The sequence below is a fragment of the Amia ocellicauda genome, chromosome 5, assembly GCF_036373705.1.
Source record: "Amia ocellicauda isolate fAmiCal2 chromosome 5, fAmiCal2.hap1, whole genome shotgun sequence".
NCBI classification, from domain to species: domain Eukaryota; kingdom Metazoa; phylum Chordata; class Actinopteri; order Amiiformes; family Amiidae; genus Amia; species Amia ocellicauda.
The window spans coordinates 27968550-27992354 of NC_089854.1; the positions used below are offsets into that span (position 1 = coordinate 27968550).

General features: G+C 38.5%; 1 protein-coding gene across 5 annotated transcripts in view; it reads right to left on the reverse strand.

Moving 5' to 3' along the window:
- stxbp4 (syntaxin binding protein 4) overlaps window positions 1-23805 on the reverse strand; it is a 98489-nt gene that overhangs the window by 39485 nt on the left and 35199 nt on the right. For all 5 annotated transcript variants that reach the window (XR_010816816.1, XM_066704663.1, XM_066704660.1 and 2 more), the window contains exons 13-18: window positions 22470-22566; window positions 21552-21676; window positions 21032-21121; window positions 20195-20260; window positions 2992-3168; window positions 1846-1962 (exon numbers count right to left, since the gene is read on the reverse strand). Coding sequence is in view for 4 of the 5 variants with exons in the window: in XM_066704663.1 (XP_066560760.1) it covers window positions 1846-1962; window positions 2992-3168; window positions 20195-20260; window positions 21032-21121; window positions 21552-21676; window positions 22470-22566 (672 nt within the window). In the remaining variant the exon portion in view is untranslated. The remainder of the gene's footprint in view (window positions 1-1845; window positions 1963-2991; window positions 3169-20194; window positions 20261-21031; window positions 21122-21551; window positions 21677-22469; window positions 22567-23805) is intronic.

Consider the following 23805-nt stretch of genomic DNA (forward strand, 5'->3'; position numbering starts at 1 on the left):
ATATAGACAAAATCTATCAGGTGTCATTTTTCAATCCAGCTGGCTTTTATTGAAGAATCCCAGAAACATGATTTATAGCATTCTTCTTAATTTTCAGTGACACCCTAGTTAAAAACCTTCCCGAAACACATTTACACACGGGTCTCATACTATTTCAATACCCAGAGTAAGTGATATGTGATGATTGTGTAGAAACATGAGTAAATGTCATGAGTTCATTTCAACACTGTTCTGATGTTTAGAGGACCTTCAAACATGAAAATGTGCATGAGGCCAGAGTAAGACTACACAGTACTTGCAGCATCACAAGTCTACCTTGGCCCTCAGGTTGCTCACGCCAGCAGACACTGCAACGATTCTCAAAGCATTTAGTATAGAGGCCAAATGTAGCCAGGGATGCACATCCTTGAAATCCTGACAGCTTGATTGCTGGCTGCATGTCTGCATTAGCCAGGGAAACAATGCTTCAGCAATGGTTCTGTGTTACTTGTGAATGTAGTGGAGCCAAACTACAGCCTTTTAGGGCCAGCTTTTACAGTGATTTACCCCGCACTTCAGCACTGGAGGTGTAAATTAACTATTGGCAAGTTAGGTCAAAATGCCATTGAAGACTAATGTCTTTCAGTCTATTGAATGGATTGATACTATATGAAGAAGTACATTAGCACAGATCTATTTGGGATATAGACAGTACAGTTGAAGTAGGCATTTTAAGTTTGTGGAGCTTTAACACTCTGGGGTCAGCACTAGTGTATCAAGAACCAGGCTGTCCCTGTCGTGTCTACTTCCAATCACCATTTGCAAAAACAAAAGCACCAATGCAAATGTGAACAAATTCATGAGTCATTTAAATATGCAGCCAAGATAAATCCGAAAGACGTGCACTTGAGAAGTCCAGTTGAACGCCACGACCCCAGAAATATGCTTAAGCAATTAACAGCTTCAGGAAATATACTATGCAAAAGCACAGTCGCTCTCTCATGTTTCAGAGACTGAATGCACAATTAAATACTTACTGCTGCAAAACACTCAATAAAAGGATGCAGCGGATATTTCATCCCAGCAGCTTCTATATGAACTCTACTGCAATTCCTACAGCTTAGTGATGGTGTGTGATGCTTCTTAATCCTGCTTTACAAGGAACGGGGAGAACTGTCAAGAAGGTCAATGTACCAGAACCCAGGACGTTCAGAGGGCTCCGGTAATAACCTTGATATCTCTGTGACTCGAGCTCTGCTGTTGCAATTTGAGAAAGGCAGCAGAGGGCTGCTGAGTGAAGAAAGAAGTTGTCAGGTTTCACTTCAGTTCTCATTAGAACGTATCTTAACAGAGACTGCAGCTATTTTAAAGTGCAACCCATGCTGCCAGGAAAGCATTAGCCCAGGTTTGATGATTTGAATACTGATGTTTCCTCCCCCCACCAGTGACACCTAACCATTTTGACAGCACAATGAAAACACTTTAAAGACCTTGGCTATCCAGAGATATACAGCCTACTCAGGTAGATAAAGACTCCGCTGTCTGCTTTGTCTTTCATGTCACAATACGGCTGAAGTTTTCTAGAGATTTCAGTGCCAGTGAACCCTCTGTTGCGAGTTATTTGAATTGATGACCACAGAACTTATAAAAGCACTGCATTATTATCCCAGTCAGGCTATATACACATGGGAGAGGATCATGGCTTGACAGTAAAGTCAGATTTGCAAGCCTGTATAAGTGCAGTAGCACAGCTTTGATATAGCTTGTGGTCACGCAACCGTAACACCTGGATAACACATGGATCATCCAATCTCTACTCATCCATAATCTTCTGCCATGTCTGAAGTGGAGATATTAATGATTTACCTCTACAAAGTGCAACAGCTTCTCCGTGGCCACCTCAAATCCTTTCTTGGCACCTTCAGATTTTCTGAGCTGACACTCCAGCACAGCAATTCTCTTTTTGTGATCTTGAGCTTCTTCCTGCAAAGGCAAATGTGACAATACAGCTATTCGAACATAGAAGCATTCATTATTTTTTCTTACTTACAATTATTAGCTATTTTTAGAAAATGTATGACATTTTTTGTTATTTTCTGTTGTTAATGAATCATAAAATATCAAAAGAAGTTTCACTGGCATTTAATATGTTGCATAAAAAAGATAATGAGTATGTCACAAGAGTATTAAATTACCTGTTGCAGTTTGCATCCAAAGTTTTTGTATGTCTCTCAATCCCTCAGATTTAAAAGAATTTAAATGCAGATTTAAATTGATTTGAAAGCACCAGAATTTTGGTGGTCTTTGGGTTTGGGGGTTCACCATGATATTGTGTGTTTAAAATACACTTGTACTATACTCGTAAAATGAATAAAATACTTGTGGTTTCCCTTTCCAAATGAATACAAAAAATAAAAATTCTTCATTTAATACAATATTACGGCCTTTTAAACAACTGGGAAAACTTTAATAAAAGCTGTTTAACACACCACACATTTACTTTGGAAATGTTCAAATCAGTACAGAATTGTAAGAACACATCCATCACAGGTTCTGAGAAGCAATAAGGTATCATATTTAATAGTTTATGTAACTGAACTGAAGATTATGATATTAGAAAAAAGGTTCAAAGCACAAAAGCAAAACTCTGGATCAAAAGGTAAAAGGAAGAATTATGTTCACTATAATATAAAAACAGTATGTATATAAAAAAACATATATATATATCAAAACACCCAAAATTAAAACAATCACATAAGGCTTTAAAATAGTTTTATGCTCCAATGACCTATAAGGTTGCTAGCCAATTGTATTTAATCCTAAAAATATCTGCCTAAATAGACGTCACAAAGATCACATTAAACCCTTCATTGCACATCATCCCAGTTACTGAATAATACAAAGCAAACAGTGACCTACTTTACAGGGAACATGATATGAGTAAAAACAGGACTGGATTTCTCAGGAACAGGAAGCAATAAGGTATCTTAACAGAAGGAGATTTCTGCATACTTTAGTGTGGGCGGGCTGAGCCGCGAGCTGGGATTTCATCTCGGCTATCTCGGCCTCCAGGAGATGGATGACTTCCTCATAGTCCATCTCCATTCCTCGGGCTTGTTTCTGGGCGGCCTCTGCGAGGTGAATCCGAGTGCGCAGGGCTTTAGTCTCCTCCACCGCCGCTTTTGCTTCCTGCAGGACAAGTAAACCACATAAGCAGAAGAATCCTACTGCAAGTTCCCATTATGCAGCACACAGTGCCAGGGCTGGCGATCACAGTGAACAGAAAGGGCTGCAAATCTACTGTGCATGTCAGTGAGAACAACATTGCCTGATACGAGGCATCAAAAGAGCTCGGAAATATGTCAGTTTCCTTTATTGTGTCCTCCCCCTACACAAGTTCTCCACTGAACCTCTCTACTGTACAATCCTAAAAGCTTGCTAAAATGTGCTGTGTGGCAGGCACAGACTAGCCAGGTTGAGTCACTTAGTGTAACTGCAGGTTAAGAAAAGAAAAAGAAAAGCAAATTCACCCAAAAAGAATATTTAGGTGAAAAGCAATAGTTTTAATAATGGTGATACAAAAATATTGAACATTTATTTTACTACTATTCATCTGCTTAATAATAATTTAAATAGATATAGATATAAATAATAATAAAATAACTTTTTTTTTTTTAAACAACACGCTATGGCTAAACTAAATGTAAACCATTTATCTGACAACAAAGGTTTTCATAATTACAAATTAATTCAGATTTAATGCATCTATGAAGCATTTACTAAGAACTATAGGAAAGTATCTAGCGTTGACTAATTATGGGAAATTCGTCAAAAACTGTTATTATTTCAGGGGTAAAGGTGTTCAGTCTGGCCTATCTCCTCTTCAGGTTGAATAGAATCTGTGTCACCTTTATTTCCTCATGTAAACTAAGATGGAAATTCAAGAAGCTCATGTGTCCATTACTGTCTGCCTCATTCTGAACACATACTGCACATCAAGTGTTTTCCCGCTGTTTAATACAAATCTTTTTTATCGTATTCTTTCTGACAAAGGGATCACCGATAAGACACACATATTTCACCTTTCCTCTCTGACAAATGTTTTTGTTTGCTGAAGCAACCATGCTGGCGGTACCAAAGGCTTGCTGCAATTCTTCTCATGAAAACAGGTCAGCTTTGCCATTTCCCCCCACTTTCTCCTGCAAGCGTTTTCTCTACATACGGATATGTGTAGAAAGCTTTCAAATCACAAAGCTTTACACACCCACCTCTTTCGATAACGTAGCCTTGTCTAGGGCTTTCTTAATTGTTGGATTGTGAAATACTTTTGTGTGGAACAAGGACAACAGACTGTGAATTAAGAGATTACATTAATCCACTTGCAACATTTAATTTCTTTCTCGTTTTTTTCCTCTTATTCTAAAACCTGCTGTACAACTACACAATAAACTACTGTTTTCAGACCTAACATTATGACCACAAAACCTTAAAGTTAAATCCTGTCAAGCTACAGAGAGTTACAATGGATGCAGGTGATATAGAAAGGTTTAATTTTAAAATATTTAACAAATTAAAGTAGCTGAAATGTATTGCAATCCATGAAATACAGACTCTACATTTTAAGTTTAAGTAATTAATAGATTTCAGGTATTGGTGAATGCCAATGTGGAAGCTGTAAAATCCTGTAGTATGTTTACTATATTTATGACATAATACTATTAAATTGGTTGCCTTTTTTCATTTAAATGTTATTTAATAATTAAGTAACGGTTCCCCATATTGTTCATATTATACATATTTTGGTGTGTGTTTTTTTAATCTTTTATTTTTATTTTTACTTTTATTATTTAACAATAGCAAAGGTTACAGTTTAGAATAGCTCTATATTTATTTATTTTTCAACAAAAGGAAAACATAATTGAAACTATTAAATTCAGCCTGCTGATGATATTTTCAAAATTATTCTAACAGCCTTTCATTAATGTACTATTGAAAGCTTTTTAAATTTGCCATAGCACATGTATTCAAATTAAAAACCTAGGCTTGTTAACTGATCATACTACCCAAAATTAATATATATATATATATATATATATATTTTTTTTTAACTTTTACATTGCCACATACAGACGGGTGAAAAATTAAGGGAAAAACCTGAATAAATTAGTGGAGGAACATAACGAGTGCAGATGCCTCTAAAGAGGTGTACTGCATGATACAATTAAGCAATTAACATCCTATCATGCTCTGTGGCATGTATAACAATGCTGAGCAGGATCAGCTGACCTCGATTTTGGATCAAGATGGCAAGAGGAAAGGATCTAGTGCCTCGGTTCCACTGGCTTAAGCGCCCGTGCCGTGCCGTACTGTGCTGGTTTTTGTAAAACCAGGCCATTGTAGCAAGTCCGTCCCCTGTTTTGGGAGGAGCAGAGCGATTGTGGGTTTGGTTTGTGTTTCGTTTTAAAAACAGACAGAAAACAACACTACGAGCGATACAGCCTGATGTGGAAAGGACTTTTGTGTCTATTTTATTCTTTATGCTTTACATGATTGGAGACAGCGTAATAAATACACGTTTCTGTTTAGCGTTATTAGGAATAGCAAAACGTGTATAGACAACATTATATTCAGACAAGCATTACGTTACCATAAGAAAACATTTCCATGTGCAACAATAAAAATAAGTATTTGCTATTTATTAATATTGTTGTTGTTATTATTGTAATCATCATCGAGATATGTGCTAGTAGATATGCATTTTAAATGGCACAACTTGACTCCCTCTTAACATATAATCTTACTAGAGATTTGTAACTGCAAACAACACTTTTTTTTTTTTTAAGTCAAGAGGGCAAGTTAAGGTTGAAACAAAATACATGTTTCATGATTAATCAACCAGCTACAATATAGCAGGTTATAATTTAACTGAAGTTTCAGTTCACGTTTCAGTCACGGCGTTTATAGACTTATGGACGTATTTATTAAACCAGTCCTTAATGTTTTAGAGGAAAACCCAGATTTGCTGTATTTATTCATTCATTCATTTAACTTGTAAATGGGCACGTTAATTAAATCGCCTTCATACTGACTGTCTCTGCGGGGCTGTTATACAACAGACTTGCACACCATTCACAGGACAACAGCCTGAAACACCGTCCAGTTATTCATAAAATATTAATAATATCGGCTGCTACCACTCCGATTATTATCCTCAGTTTATTTTTAACTAGTCACGGCACTGTGAAATCCATGTTGGCAAGTTTTTAATACACTCGGATATTAACTGTAAGCAGTTATTGTTTCTGTACGGGGATTTCACTCCATGGTGCTAATAAAACTGTAATTTCTTCGTGATCCCACATGGCATGACATAATGTAGCTGATCTCTTCCCTGTCTGTCTACAAGTCAAGCACACATCTCCGCTTCTGAAAGCAAAATATTTCCTTAGTGGGCGTGACAGACGCTTACAGCCACGTCTGGCACCAGATAGTTAACCGTACACAAAATCTGTGCCCCGTTTCCACTGGGGACGGGTCCAGCCCTGGATGCTTAAACTGGTGTTTCCACTGGCTTAAGCATCCGGACGCATCTGCCAGTGGAAACGGGGCATACGTGACTTTGAGAGTTCATTATTGGGGCACAAATGGCAGCAGCTTCAGTCACAAAGATGCTCAACTGGCTAGTGTTCTCAACAAGTGGGCGAGTGCATATGTGGGACACCAAGAGAACAGTACAGGTCTGACTGCTTGACCCCTACAGTGAGGGGGTCCGGAGGCTCTGTTATGATGTGGGGGGCATTTTCTTGGCATGGTTTGGGTCCACTTGTCCTCTTAGGGTCACTGCAAATCATTACAAAGTTATTCTGAGTGATCACCTTTATCCTATGGTGAAATGTTTCTATCCTGATGGGAGTGGTCTCTTCCAGGATGACAATGCCCCATCCACAGGGCACGAGGGCTCACTGAATGGTTTGATGAGTATGAAAATGATGTGAATCATATGCTATGGCCTTTGCAGTCACCAGATCTCAACCCAATTCAACACCTATGGGAGATTTTGGACCAATGTTTTAGACAGCGCTCTCCACCACCATCATCAAAACAACAAATGATGGAATATCTTTTGGAAAAATGGTGTTCATCCCTCCAGTAGAGTTCAGAGACTCGTAGAATCTGTGCCAAGGCGCTTTGAAGCTGCTCTGGTGGCTCTTGGTGGCTCAACACCTTACTGAAAAACTGTTTTTCTTTTAATTTGTGACCTGTCTGTACATACCACTAAATTATAAGTCATTAGGAACTGCAGTATTAAGCTTTGGTCTGATGAAAGCAAAATTAGCATTTCAAAAATATCAGATATAAGACAAAAGTAAATAAAAAAATAATAATGGTTGAACATACAACAATACTATAGACTATATTCTAGTTCTCTGTGCATAATTCACTTAAGTTGCTTAATTGAACATCATGTTATGAAGTGTACACAAGGATGAGAAAGAGGGGTATTTCATGGATGATTGCGCTGATCTCTAATGGCTTCATTAGAAGCAGCGTTACTGCTCTAGCATACACGAAAGATAATTCATCAATTCTTTAACTGTTTGCAGCAGCTGTTTTATTTGCATGATAACAAATCACCCTTCCCTAGGCAAGGCTGGTCAATGACCTGGGAAATGCAGTTATCTTTTTTTTTGCACCCTTACAGTAGTAGCAAATTACTAATCAGCTTGGCTTAACACTATACCCCTCTTACTAGCTCGCAAAATATGAAGACAGAATACACATCCTCCACATGCAACATCAGTTGTCTGCTTCCTTCCTTTAAATAGAGCAAATGGCAGAACACAGAAAACTTGAGGCAGCTTTACAGAAAACACCACCGGGTGACAGGTTTACCATCACCATTGTTGAAGGATTCTTTGCCTACTCCATCCCTGAGAGGACTGGAGGAGAGTCTTCATAACCCTCCTTATTTTGTGCTGATTCTGAGGTTTACTACACAGAGATGATGCCAAACAGCTATAGGACCATGAAGTGGGGGCCTTGTTTTGACAATAACTAGATGGGGCACCCTTACTTTTGGAACCCTTTTCTGCTGCCATAAGAAGTCCCTTAATTTCAGAATATTGTTGATCCTTTTTTAAATATACATATGAATCAATATTTCCGTGATTGAAAAAGCAAATCTTCAAGTACAGCAAATGTAAACCTCTCTTCTCTCTCTGCATATACACTCACCTAAAGGATTATTAGGAACACCTGTTCAATTTCTCATTAATGCAATTATCTAACCAACCAATCACATGGCAGTTGCTTCAATGCATTTAGGGGTGTGGTCCTGGTCAAGACAATCTCCTGAACTCCAAACTGAATGTCTGAATGGGAAAGAAAGGTGATTTAAGCAATTTTGAGCGTGGCATGGTTGTTGGTGCCAGACGGGCCGGTCTGAGTATTTCACAATCTGCTCAGTTACTGGGATTTTCACGCACAACCATTTCTAGAGTTTACAAAGAAAGGTGTGAAAAGGGAAAAACATCCAGTATGCGGCAGTCCTGTGGGTGAAAATGCCTTGTTGATGCTAGAGGTCAGAGGAGAATGGGCCGACTGATTCAAGCTGATAGAAGAGCAACTTTGACTGAAATAACCACTCGTTACAACTGAGGTATGCAGCAAAGCATTTGTGAAGCCACAACACGTACAACCTTGAGGCGGATGGGCTACAACAGCAGAAGACCCCACCGGGTACCACTCATCTCCACTACAAATAGGAAAAAGAGGCTACAATTTGCACAAGCTCACCAAAATTGGACAGTTGAAGACTGGAAAAATGTTGCCTGGTCTGATGAGTCTCGATTTCTGTTGAGACATTCAGATGGTAGAGTCAGAATTTGGCGTAAACAGAATGAGAACATGGATCCATCATGCCTTGTTACCACTGTGCAGGCTGGTGGTGGTGGTGTAATGGTGTGGGGGATGTTTTCTTGGCACACTTTAGGCCCCTTAGTGCCAACTGGGCATCGTTTAAATGCCATGGCCTACTTGAGCATTGTTTCTGACCATGTCCATCCCTTTATGACCACCATGTACCCATCCTCTGATGGCTACTTCCAGCAGGATAATGCACCATGTCACAAAGGTCGAATCATTTCAAATTGGTTTCTTGAACATGACAATGAGTTCACTGTACTAAACTGGCCCCCACATTCACCAGATCTCAACCCAATAGAGCATCTTTGGGATGTGGTGGAACAGGAGCTTCGTGCCCTGGATGTGCATCCCACAAATCTCCATCAACTGCAAGATGCTATCCTATCAATATGGGCCAACATTTCTAAAGAATGCTTTCAGCACCTTGTTGAATCAATGCCACGTAGAATTAAGGCAGTTCTGAAGGCGAAAGGGGGTCAAACACAGTATTAGTATGGTGTTCCTAATAATCCTTTAGGTGAGGGTATATATATATATTAAAACTACAAGTAAAAAAAAAAAAAAGAAAAAAATAGCCACTGAGCTTATTGACCTCCAATTCCATTCAATACAAATGTCTTACTTTTTCAATTGTTTCCTAGGAAACCAGAGATAGCAAGTCCATCCTATAGATCGGACAAGAGAAGAGACATGGAACTATTAGCATCAGCCAATTACAACTCAGCATGACAAATCAGCACTTCTGAAGGATGTGTGCCTTTCAGAGCGTGTGTGAGAATTAACGAGAATCTATTCAAACGGCTGCTACTTAGTCAGAGAGGGGACAAAAAAAATATGTATAAAATTAAGAAAATTACAAAAGATGGCACACAATGCAGAGATTACAAAACTCATCTAAATGGTGCAGACCTTGATATATATATATATAACATGATGAAATTTTGTAATTCTTCTTACTACAAAGAGGACTCTAATTAGTCCAGTAATCACAGTTTTAATTCAGAGATACCATAGAAGCAACCTCATTAACTGCTCGAAGGACTCTTTAGGTCAAAATCAGATGTCTCAAAGGATTGGAAAGCAGCTGTTGATCAAAGGGAATGATCATCTGTGTCTTTCTTTTCTAGACCCTCTGACCTTGCTTTCTTAAAAATATATTCTGTTCAGCAGTAGCTTCCCCTTATACAGCCTTTGTTGTTTCTTTGCCCTTCTCACAGTTAATTTAAAACAAAGTTCTGTGGAAATGTATACAGAGCCCTGCCACCACACTTAAAAAATCCTGTTACCATAGAGATATCTCACAGCACCAGGCACAAAAGGGAGGAGACAAATATATATATTTTTTTCCTTGATACACCATGTAGAAGATTTATATTTACTGCAAATACCACAAGGGGGAAAATACTCTGGGGAAACTGAACAATCTGGGGAAAAATATTCAGCTCCGAACTGAATAAAATTGAAGTTGAAGTTTGAATGCATACGTACACACAGAAGTGTATACTATGGCCAAATAATTTAATGGATGGCACCTTTTCTAGCTTTAAATTGAATATGCTGGCCTGTATATATTGAAATACTTTCATTAAAACTGATAGACACTGAAAAACAATGCATTTTTCATACCTTGTCCTAAGTTAATTAAAGAATGGACACATTACCAGCTCATGGCTGGATAAACATTGTGTATGGCAAGAGTTGTGCAGGCATTCCTCAGTCCACTGACATGTGTTTCCCTTTACTAGTAGTAATGTAGGTCACACAAAAAGTGCTTATTTTTAGATAACTGCACTGAGAGTTATTGAATGGGTGATAAACCAACTTCAGAGCTGTAGTCAATCCTATTATGGGCAGCACCCACATAAGACATCCATCTGTTCTGGAAGACTGCTTGGAAAATGCATTGTGAACTTTCACAATATAAATAACTGGTTGAGCAGTGTGGAAACCACCTTGGCATAATATTTGCAGTGAATGTGAATTCTCAATGTATTCATCTCATATTGGTCACAATCCATTTTATTTTATTTGCAATATTACTTTTGTCTATTGTCACATCTGATTGAGATCTGGTGACTGTGGGGGCCAGTTTAGTACAGTGAACTCATTGTCATGTTCAAGAAACCAATTTGAAATGATTCGACCTTTGTGACATGGAAGTAGCCATCAGAGGATGGGTACATGGTGGTCATAAAGGGATGGACATGGTCAGAAACAATGCTCAGGTAGGCCGTGGCATTTAAACGATGCCCAATTGGCACTAAGGGGCCTAAAGTGTGCCAAGAAAACATCCCCCACACCATTACACCACCACCACCAGCCTGCACAGTGGTAACAAGGCATGATGGATCCATGTTCTCATTCTGTTTACGCCAAATTCTGACTCTACCATCTGAATGTCTCAACAGAAATCGAGACTCATCAGACCAGGCAACATTTTTCCAGTCTTCAACTGTCCAATTTTGGTGAGCTTGTGCAAATTGTAGCCTCTTTTTCCTATTTGTAGTGGAGATGAGTGGTACCCGGTGGGGTCTTCTGCTGTTGTAGCCCATCCGCCTCAAGGTTGTACATGTTGTGGCTTCACAAATGCTTTGCTGCATAGCTCGGTTGTAACGAGTGATTATTTCAGTCAAAGTTGCTCTTCTATCAGCTTGAATCAGTCGGCCCATTCTCCTCTGACCTCTAGCATCAACAAGGCATTTTCTCCCACAGGACTGCCGCATACTGGATGTTTTTCCCTTTTCACACCATTCTTTGTAAACCCTAGAAATGGTTGTGTGTGAAAATCCCAGTAACTGAGCAGATTGTGAAATACTCAGACTGGCCCGTCTGGCACCAACAACCATGCCACGCTCAAAATTGCTTAAATCACCTTTCTTTCCCATTCAGACATTCAGTTTGGAGTTCAGGAGATGTCTTGACCAGGACCACACCCCTAAATGCATTGAAGCAACTGCCATGTGATTGGTTGGTTAGATAATTGCATTAATGAGAAATTGAACAGGTGTTCCTAATAATCCTTTAGGTGAGTGTATAAAGCAACACACACACACAAAGGAAAAAAATATGTATCAGTATACCTGGTAGGTACAGATAAATACTAACTGGAAAAAGCTTTAAGGCGGCGTTTGTGATTAAATACTGTATATGGCCTGCAAAATTAATACATATGTGTTTTACTTATTTCTTAAAATGCTTTAAAATGTATATTACACTTCAATTTACATAAAACTTTGTAAATTACACTACATAAATCTATTGAATACTGAAATCAAATTTGTTAAGTACTCAACAGTTTGGCAAATGCGTTACATCTTTTTATATTCAAGACCAATAGCAAGAGAAGACCCAGGTGCTTGTAATAAGTTGTGTTGTGAAACATACAGTTTTAATGTCTCATGAACATGTTTCTTCTTGCACATTAATTCCTACCATATTGTTTTTTGTGGGGGGGTTTTCCGAGAGAGAGAGAACGGATGCAGTTCACTTCATAAACCCCCTCACACATGTTGAAAGACCTGAAGTCATGCAAGAGTTATTTCTCTGCCTGCCCTTCACAGGCCACACGAAACACTGAGAAGGACTGGACTTCATTTGGCTTGTGTAATAAGCTTAATAGCTTGAATGCTTTTGATGTTGATGAAGCTCTCTGTCTGCCTGTCACTCCAATGAAAAGTGTACCATGAAAAATCAAGGAAACCGGGGTGTGCTAGCCAAAGGAGCCCGGTTTAGACTCCAGAATGAATAGAAAAAGATTGTTGTGGATTAAAACATCCTTAGACACACTCTACTGCACTGGTAGTTGTTTTTAGTTTATTTTTTCTCTCTCTCCCTCCCTCTTGTCATATTGTATAACAAACAGAACACAGTATGGTACAATAGAAGTTCATAGCTGTGACAGGAGTAGCCAGCTCAGCAGCACAGGAGTGAGCTACTGAAAATGGGATGTCATATCACAACGACCTTGAGAAAAAATGTCACTTATTATCCAGTCTCATGTTTAAACAAAGTAATTCCAGTTCCAATTCCACAGCCCTGTGTGCAGGTCCCTTTTCTATATAAACCAACAATAATAACATTTTTAAAATCCCTTTCTTGTGTTATGTCAAGTTTTTTTTAATGCTTTCTCCACTATAGTGCCCCTGTAACTTTTCAAGTGAACACATTCATTCCCCTCATCAGGTTGGAAGAATGACACCAAAGGACACAGGGACAATTGCTGTAAGAAATTAACTTAATATGTGAAAAATACTTTTCATTTTCTTTTCAAATGTTCCTTTTAATTTTTAGCTCATGTTAAATGTGTTCCTGATTCCAAGAGCCAATTTTCAACCTTGTAAAGACTCTGTACTTTGATGTATTAATTAGCAAGGTCTTCTATCTGCTACGGGAACATCAAAGCAATACCCCAAACCACTTCAAATTTGGCTACTGAGATGCATGGAGACATCACATTTGCATTGACAGGTCACACTGTACCCGCTTTGCATTTCTTGAAAAGGAAGAGAGAGACAGGCCAGCATTTACCAGATTGTATTGTGATTTACCGCAGGGACAGTAATTCACAACTGGCTAATGTCGAGCTGAAGCACTCTGGATTTTGAAATCAACGTGACTGTCACAATGAAAGAACGAAAAAAATAAAATAAAATACAAATAAAAAGCCATCTGTGCCACCTTCTGAAATTTCTAAAACAAAAAAGCTTGTATCTGGTTTTGGAGCAGGTTCTTATCCATTAATGAAACTGTCATCAGATACTGTTATCTTGATGTAGCGTTTGCAGGTCGGAGCCCCCCCTTGTATTCGAACCTTGCTGTCTCCTTGCTACTACTCCACACAGCCCCACGCAGCAGAGCGACAAACCCGCTACACCAAAAGATCGGTCTCCCAGTATGGGGTATTTATACACTCTACTGAATTCAGAGAGGGATTGCGTCATAAGAAAGTTTACAAACGAGAGGAGGCCATTCGACCCATCGTGCTCGTAACATGTAACATACATATAAACAATGAACCCCATTATACTGATGACACTGTAAAATATACACCGATCAGCCATAACATTATGACCACCTGCCTAATATTGTGTAGGTCCCCCTTTTGCACCAAAACAGCCCTGACCCGTCGAGGCATGGACTCCACTAGACCTCTGAAGGTGTGCTGTGGTATCTGGCACCAAGACGTTAGCAGCAGATCCTTTAAGTCCTGTAAGTTGCGAGGTGGGGCCTCCATGGATCGGACCAGCACATCCCACAGATGCTCGATTGGATTGAGATCTGGGGAATTTGGAGGCCAAGTCAACACCTTAAACTCGTGATTCATCAGACCAGGCCACCTTCTTCCATTGCTCCGTGGTCCAGTTCTGATGCTCACGTGCCCATTGTAGGTGCTTTCGGCAGTGGACAGGGGTCAGCATGGGCGCACTGACTGGTCTGCGGCTACGCAGCCCCATACGCAACAAACTGCGATGTACTGTGTGTTCTGACACCTTTCTATCAGAACCAGCATTAACTTTTTCAGCAATTTCAGCTACAGTAGCTCATCTGTTGGATCGGACCACACGGGCCAGCCTTCGCTCCCCACGTGCATCAATGAGCCTTGGCTGCCCATGACCCTGTCGCCGGTTCACCGCTTTTCCATCCTTGGACCACTTTTGATAGGTACTGACCACTGCAGACCGGGAACACCCCACAAGACCTGCAGTTTTGGAGATGCTCTGACCCAGTCGTCTAGCCATCACAATTTGGCCCTTGTCAAAGTCGCTCAGATCCTTACGCTTGCCCATTTTTCCTGCTACTAACACATCAACTTTGAGGACAAAATGCTCACTTGCTGCCTAATACAGTGAGGGAAAAAAGTATTTGATCCCCTGCTGATTTTGTACGTTTTCCCACTGACAAAGAAATGATCAGTCTATAATTTTAATTGTAGGTGTATTTTAACAATGAGAGACAGAATAACAAAAAAAAAAAAAAAAAAAAACGAATTTCAAAAAAGTTATAAATTGATTTGCATGTTAATGAGGGAAATAAGTATTTGACCCCTTCGACTTAGTACTTGGTGGCAAAACCCTTGATGGCAATCACAGAGGTCAGACGTTTCTTGTAGTTGGCCACCAGGTTTGGACACATCTCAGGAGGGATTTTGTCCCACTCCTCTTTGCAGATCCTCTCCAAGTCATTACGGTTTTGAGGCTGACGTTTGGCATCTCGAACCTTCAGCTCCCTCCACAGATTTTCTATGGGATTAAGGTCTGGAGACTGGCTAGGCCATTCCAGGACCTTAATGTGCTTCTTCTTGAGCCATTCCTTTGTTGCCTTGGCTGTGTGTTTTGGGTCATTGTCATGCTGGAATACCCATCAACGACCCATTTTCAATGCCCTGGCTGAGGGAAGGAGGTTCTCACCCAAGATTTTACGGTACATGGCCCCGTCCATCATCCCTTTGATGCGGTGCAGTTGTCCTGTCCCCTTAGCAGAAAAACACCCCCAAAGCATAATGTTTCCACCTCCATGTTTGACGGTGGGGATGGTGTTCTTGGGGTCATTCCTCCTCCTCCTCCAAACACGGCGAGTTGAGTTGATGCCAAAGAGCTCGATTTTGGTCTCATCTGACCACAACACTTTCACCCAGTTCTCCTCTGAATCATTCAGATGTTCATTGGCAAACTTCAGACGGGCCTGGACATGTGCTTACTTGAGCAGGGGGACCTTGCGGGCGCTGCAGGATTTCAGTCCTTCATGGTGTAGTGTGTTACCAATTGTTTTCTTGGTGCCTTGAGATCATTAACAAATCCTCCCGTGTAGTTCTGGGGTGATTCCTCACCGTTCTCATGATCATTGAAACTCCACAAGGTGAGATCTTGCATGGAGCCCCAGACCGAGGGAGACTGACAGTTATTTTGTGTTTCTTCCATTTGCGAATAATCGCACCAACTGTTGTCACCTTCTCACCAAGCTGCTTGGCGATGGTCTTGTAGCCCATTCCAGCCTTGTGTAGGTCTACAATCTTGTCCCTGACATCCTTGGACAGCTCTTTGGTCTTGGCCATGGTGGAGAGTTTGGAATCTGATTGATTGATTGCTTCTGTGGACAGGTGTCTTTTATATTATATTTTTATTACCTGTATAAAAGACACCTGGGAGCCAGAAATCTTGCTGATTGATAGGGGATCAAATACTTATTTCACTCATTAACATGCAAATCAATGTATAACTTTTTTGAAATGCATTTTTCTGGATTTGTTTTGTTGTTATTCTGTCTCTCACTGTTAAAATACACCTACCATTAAAATTATAGACTGATCATTTCTTTGTCAGTGGGCAAACGTACAAAATCAGCAGGGGATCAAATACTTTTTTCCCTCACTGTATATCCCACCCACTGACAAGTGCCATGATAATGAGATTATCAGTGTTATTCACTTCACCTGTCAGTGGTTATGGCTGATCGAGGTATATTTTAACTGTAGCACCATCCTTGTAATGTACAAGTTAGATAATATACTTCAATGGAGCTATAAAATGAATTCTTAGCCAACATTAAACAACTGCTGAAAAGTAAACTGGTGTAAGAGTGTAAAACAAACAAAAAAAGACACACAAAGTTATTAGTTTTGTATGTAGATTATAACTTTTCCTACCAATAGCATCAGCGTTATATTGAAACATTAGGACTATGGACATACTTTCCATTTGTATCCATATCTATGCAATTACAGCTCAATGATACACACTGGGATTCTCAGCAGAAGGAACAAGAGATGTTATGTAAGCCCTTTGAATAAATACATATCCGACAGACACAAACTCAAAATTCACCACCTCTCCTTTGACCTAGCATTCAACCAGGTCAGCTAGGAAAATGAAAACTCATCTTGAATATCTTATTGTTTCGATCTCATAGGAACAGCCTAGAATGTTTTCTTTTCAACAGTTTTTCAGCACATCGAATGAAGTGTTACTGACACAGGTTCCTGTATACCTTTATTTTTGCTGTTGCTCCTGTGAAACTGTAGCAGGTGAATTGCAATTTCCCCACCTCTGTTCATCACAGTGAACCTCAAGAGAAGAGTACTTCATTTTCTAACTTAAAATCTATTTTAGCAGCGTCATAACTGAATGCCACTCTGAATGAATGGGACTATGTATAATCTTGATATCTATTAGTATAGTGATAGTCAGGAAAGAAATACGTTTTATGTTAACTACATGATTCTGAGGACAGAAAACAAGACAAAAGACATACAGAGTACAGTGAACACTTTGTGAAAAATATTCAAGATGTAAGTTTGGTGAATGAGCTGTACAGAGAGGTTGTGTAGCGAGAATGTCATGAGCCAAGAAAAAGGGGGAGTGGGATTCCCAAAATGAACCCCCTATCCATGCTTTATGTACCTAGCCTTCAAGAGGTGCAGACACACATCCAATCACTTCCCCTGTGGAACAAGCCCTTGGAAGCACAGCTTTCATTCAGCCCTACTCCTCTGCCTAAGAATTTAATCATGGAAGCGACCAAGAACTGAGGCCTTGATCCATCATTTCAATGACATGATAATGCAATCCCATCTGAAGAGATCTACACTTCAAATCAGCCTGGGGGGTTGGATCACTTCACAGCATCAACACCCACACAAGTATTTCTCTCTTGCAAAACCTAATACCATTTACTATGCATACAGTATGAAAAAAATAAAGGAAAGCACATGACAGGGGAGCTCTTCACCACCATATTGGGACACGAAGATAAAGTGCTGCACAAAACAGCCATCTTCCCGCACGGTGCTTTTGTTGTTTTGTTTCGTTGTTTATTTTTGTTTCCATTTATTTATTTTTTCTACAATAACAATCAGTCTGTATAATTTCTGTACAGCTTATCACCAACCCCAGTGCTCCAAAGCCCCCTGTGCTTGTATCCCACAGTACTCGAAGCTTTTAATTCACTTCTGAGAAAGACTAATCTTTAGCCCTTTGGGCATCGGTACAAAAAACCTTTGATGCCTTGCTGACCAGCCAGTTTGATTAAAAGCCTGATATTTTGTAACCGGATGACTTGTAGGATCTGTAGGACACAGAGACCTCAGACGGTCAAACACAGTACTGCACAGTACTGGAGGAGGAGGAGGAGGAGGAAGATTATCTATAGGTAATCCATAGGTGTGAACAGGCATATGTTACCTAGTACAGAGTTTTTAATCGCCATCTGAACAACCTATACAGGACATTTGTGTCATTAAAGGCTTACTAAGCAGTATTTTCTATTTAAACAAAAACAGTATTAACACTTACCAGTCTACTGTCCAATTGTTTTATTGCTGGCTGGAGATCAGCCTTTAATGATTAATTAATATAAATAGAGCCAATGCATGAGGAAGTCTCGGTCGCATCCAGTTAAGAGTTGTTTCTGGGCTGTGGGAGTGAGCGGCCTCCCGAGAGTGACATCACACAGACACCTTGCATCGACTTGTAAAGCAGCTGAAGGAGACTGCTTTAAAAATTCTTTATCATTAAAAGAGGAGCTCAAGGACATGATATAGCACTCAAAGTACACATAATCTTAATACTTATATGGAAATAAGGTAGTTAGTTTACATATATATATTCATGTAATAGACCCTTTAAGGGATAAGAGAACGTGAATTTTTAAATTCTTTTCAATGCATAATTCTGCTAGAAACTTCAACATGTTTGACAGGAGTGCTGTCTGTATTAAATTCTAAAGGGATTCTTTTTTTTTTTAATGCAACTCATAATAGCTTTCTTCTGTGTTAAATTTAAGTAATACATAATTAACTGTGTGTTATTTTATATTTGAAAAGCTGCTGTTTGACATATATCCGTATGCTCTTTTGTACAAAATTTAGTAAAAACAAATATGATTTCGTATTTAAAATTGGCTTTAAAATTTTTAAATTGCCACTGCTGAAAAAAGCACAGTAATTAAACTGATGACTCTTCCAAAGCATTTGTAAAATTCCTCATATTCTTATGACACAGCAGGAACATAATTGTACTTTATTTTTGTTAATAGTGTAAAAACTTCTTCTCTGGATAAAGAAAAATAAATACACTTTTGAATATTACATTTTTAATAATACAAAACAAGAGTGCATTATGCTCAATCATACATTTATACCAATTTCAAAACCATTAAGTCAGATATTAAAACTGAATAATACGTTGTTTTTTTACTAATGTAATAAAGTATTTTCTGTTTTGCTTACTTAGTAATCACCGACCACACTCTTAAAGACTTATTGCCGAACAATGTCTTATCACACGCATCAAATCAAGAACTCTTCTGATTAAATGCAAAATATGAAGAAACCAGGAAACCCACAGCATTTTTAGGGAAAAGGAAGACTCCATAACTGGAAATACCAGAAGTACCAGTTATTTATAAGCCCAAGACAAATTAGGTCACATAAACAATTCTAAACATAATTGTTAATGTTCTGTTGTAATCTACACTGTTTTGGGCAAATGTGCCGCAGGGTGTCTTCTTTATTATATGTAATTTGCCAAGATGGATGATTTTAATCAGAAGTAGAGCAAACTGTCAGAAATAGCCTGAGCACACAAGCTGTGGCATAAGGTTTCAAGTGTAATTTCCTGAAACTGGAATTCCAAGACACGAGAAGGAAATATATTATTATTATATTTATGTTAAGATATTCTGATCATGAAAACATGAAAACTCTTAGCATGAGCTTGATATATTTTTTAAACCAAATATATTAAATCTAGTTACTCAGGGGTTATATTGCATATACAGATATATATATATATATATATGTATATACGTATATATGTATATATATGTATATATATATACGTATATATGTATATACGTATATACGTATATACGTATATATATATATATATATATATATATATATATATATATATATATATATATATGTGTGTGTTTCTGTTTATTCTCTTCATATGCACTAGTATGCAGTAAAAACAAAAGCATGGTCAAGGTTTCAACTTTAGCCTTCAGCACTTTAAGGATTATTTCAGCTTCTGATGCATTGCTCTGCTTCTGGATAAGGTTTGTGTTGCTGCATTCATTTTAAATGAGTCCCTCTGAGCATGACAGACTGTCAGTGGTTGTAGTGCAGTGTAGTGTGTTGTCCCATGACACAGGAGACCTGAACTTCATGACAACGCATGCAAACAGAGCTCCCTCTTGTGGTGTTACTGTTAGTAGCAATGGGCACTGATGTCACTCATGCTGTGGATTTGTCCGTCAACAGAAAACACTCCAAATTCAAAAATAATGTTACCTGTTTCACTTTCTTCAGCTCTTCTTGCATCTGAAGGCGTCGTCTTTCTGATTCTGTCAACTGATCCTTTTAATAATAAAAAATAAAAATGCATAAATAAAAAAATATCATTAATTTAAAGGATTTTATAAAGGGTTCTCAAACCAATCCTTGGTTTCAATACTTTTAAATGTATAGGTAATACTATGTATACATGTATAGGTTAATACTTTAAATAGGATAATGACAAGGTTGCTGATATTCTGAATATAATACTTAGCTACTTAAAAAAACTGGACATTTTCACAGTATGCTAACAGCTATATTATAAGCTCTTGGTGTTGTATCTTACATACAATTGAATAAATCTTCATACAAAAGTTTTCTTCACTGTTTGTGGTTCATTGTGGAAATCTTACACTTGATGCACTAGCTTAAAGTCTCTCGGAGCTCTGGCTGCCACTATGTCCAGACACCAGCGATAACGATGCACGGCCTACCACCATCATACCGACTACTCCACAACGAATATACAAAAAATGTTCCTGATGTGTGGAATAACAATTTATGTAAGATCTTTTGAAATGTCTTCTCAGGTCCAGCACTGCACATTGTGAACTAAATAACGGTGAATCATTTTCAGTCCAGTTCAACACGCCAGTATTATCAAAATGAATATTATTTTTCGTACAAATAGTTACAGAAGACACTGTTAAGATGACCTCAATAGCACAAATGGAAATGCTCACTTCATAAACTTTTAAGTGAATTATATTTATGCATAACAGATAACAGCAGGTGTGCAGATACTATAGAGTGGATCCTCTACTTTACGTACAAGTCTAAGAGCACATTTACCTGCAGTCGCTTCACCTCCCTTAAAGCCCCAATATGGTCCTTTCTCAGTCCTTCCATTTCACCCAGATCCTCAGAATTGGATGCAGAAACCTGGTTACAAAAACATCAGCAGTTCAGAAATAAAACCATTTCACTGACTTCATAGCTGGTACATGAGGAAGAGAATGCTTTGCAAATTCTTCTTGAAACAAGATGTGAGACACAAGCAAAGCACGCAGCCTTTAATTTGCCTTTTGATCAGTTCCGATCTGATGATTTCATACTACATGATTAGGTTTGCTCAGTGCTTTCATATCTTTGCTTACAATCAGATGCACTTGATCTAGCAAAAAGCATCAAATATTCTGTACGTAGACGAGTTTCTACTTCACCCTCCCTGCCAATTCGTGTACAAGCACTGCATAAGCTAATTTGGATTGAACAGCACGTCTTCCAAACATCCATTTCAGTTTCTATGTGAAAAAAATAATGAATACTTAGCTATAAATAACAGACTTCCAGCTGCGATCACAGTACGTACCTGTTGATGTGCAGCAGGTTCTAAAAGGCTTGTAAGATCATTTGCTGCAGATTGTGTCAAGCCATGACCCAGCCCTGCCTCATCAAGTTGCAACTTGAACAGCTCTCTGGTAACTTGCTGAAAATCTACACAGAAAGCACAACATTTCACAATAAATATCCTAGTACTACCATGTGTGAAGAAAATCTCTTAGTCAAAAATGCTGATTGAAAGCATTGCAAAGCTATACTTTACACTGTAGTAATCACACACATGTGGGATTTTTTTCTTCCTTATAGCATCAGAACTGTAACACTGATTTGAATGTAAATACAAAATGTGTCTTTAAGCGACCCCTGGGGTTCTTGAATTCATTCATTTATTGTGGGAGATATAACGTCTGAAGTCCAAGACAAGTTATATTAAGGCTGTAGATGTAGAAAGAAAAAATTGATTCCATCTGCAGTACATGCTGTGCCTGTTTAAAGGTTAACATTTATGTATATATGACACCAAATGGAAGTGCATATGCCATTTTAATATGTCAGGGAAAACTTAAAGTTGTTGTCCAATGATCTCATTATTACACACAAGGGAGATTATTAAGAGACAAATGGAAGACAACTTTGCACATGAATACATTCTTACAATGTCTTTGCTTCCCCAGAAGTTAGATTTCTTTATATACAGCAAATAAGGCTTTTCTTCAGCACCCATAGCCTCTGTGCTAAGAAACACTAACCAGGAATGCTTTACATCAGAGGGTGTTGGAGGTAAGTGACAATGAAAAACGTACTCCTTTAAAAAAACACCTAACCAGAGACAGAATGTCTCAACAAGGCTGGGACACTATCTAGCACATTAAGGAAGCACAAAGCAAGGACAGATTTGCAGAGACACTTAATAAGTAGTAGCATGGTTTCAGAGCTACTTGCTTACCTCCAAAAGCCACTGTCCCTTCTGTGTCAATCTGCAATTGCTCCCTCAAAGTCCGCTGTTGTGCGTCTGTAGGATTTATACCCAGATACCCGAGAGCCTTCAGGTGGAGAGGGAAACAGTGTTAATTAACAGATTATAACATAATAAATACCTGCTTAAACACACACAAACAAGCGGACAGTTACAGAAAATGGTTAATGAATAAAAAAAAATATTTATATGTACTTGAACCACAATTTCCTTTTTCAATTTTCTTTATTTTCTTGGTCATCTTTGCAATATTTCACATACGCCAACCAGTAGCTGCTGTGAAATGTGTCTGATGTCAAAACCCTACCTTTTCATCATCCTTCCAATGGAAGAATGCTCTAGACTGCGATGCTCAAAGCAGAAACTCCTAACGTTAGTTTTATGCCAAGGATATCCATGTACTCTATCCGTGTAAATTAATTTTCCGCAACGGGACTAGGCAGAGCCATGCAGCCTGATGCTGTAACAGCGCACACTGAATGGGCCACAGTGTTCGATTAAAGTTCAACCACATGAGCGCCACATAATAATAGTTTATTGAGTGATTTGCCTATCAAAAGGTTGCAATGTCACATAGCATTATGCACAACTCTGTGAACAACCTTGATTTCACCCAGCACTGGTCAAGAACTCTCTGGGTTTGTTCTTCCCACAAGCCAGGTAATATCTTTATGACTATAGGAAATGTATCATCACAGGGTCATTTAAATATGTCCGTGTTTTGTATCTCCTTTACCTTGCACTTGATTATGTATTTTGGATTACAATTAATCCATAAATATTGTTTACCTTATATGAAAGGTGGTTTAACAGAGAATCTTTTCAAATACAAAGTAATCAATATAAATGTTCTAAATTTAAAAAAAATGACATTGACTAAGGGGTTACTTTACAAAAGCACAAAGGAAATATATTGCATGGAGTAAACCTAGAGTATTAAACTGTGACTTATTAATTTTAACACATGAAAAGCCCCCACAAGGCTAAGGCTGACAGTGAGGTAATACATGTGTTACAGAATTAAATTAAAATGCAACTGGGCAAATGGAAAATAACCATACAGGCAAAGCATGATTTAAGCAGCAGTAATGAACTGTTGCCCCCCAAACTCCAGTTTCATTTTGTGCTTAATAAAATAATAAAAATGCATGGTATAATGGTGAAGAAAACGGTTTATTAAGGTGTAGACTTTGTTGTATGAAAGTATGTGGTTGTTGTTGTAAATGGGAGAGATCTTAATTTTTGACTGGAAGATCTTTAAACATTAATTAAAATTGCTTAATATCGGTGCTCTAGTGATTTAAAA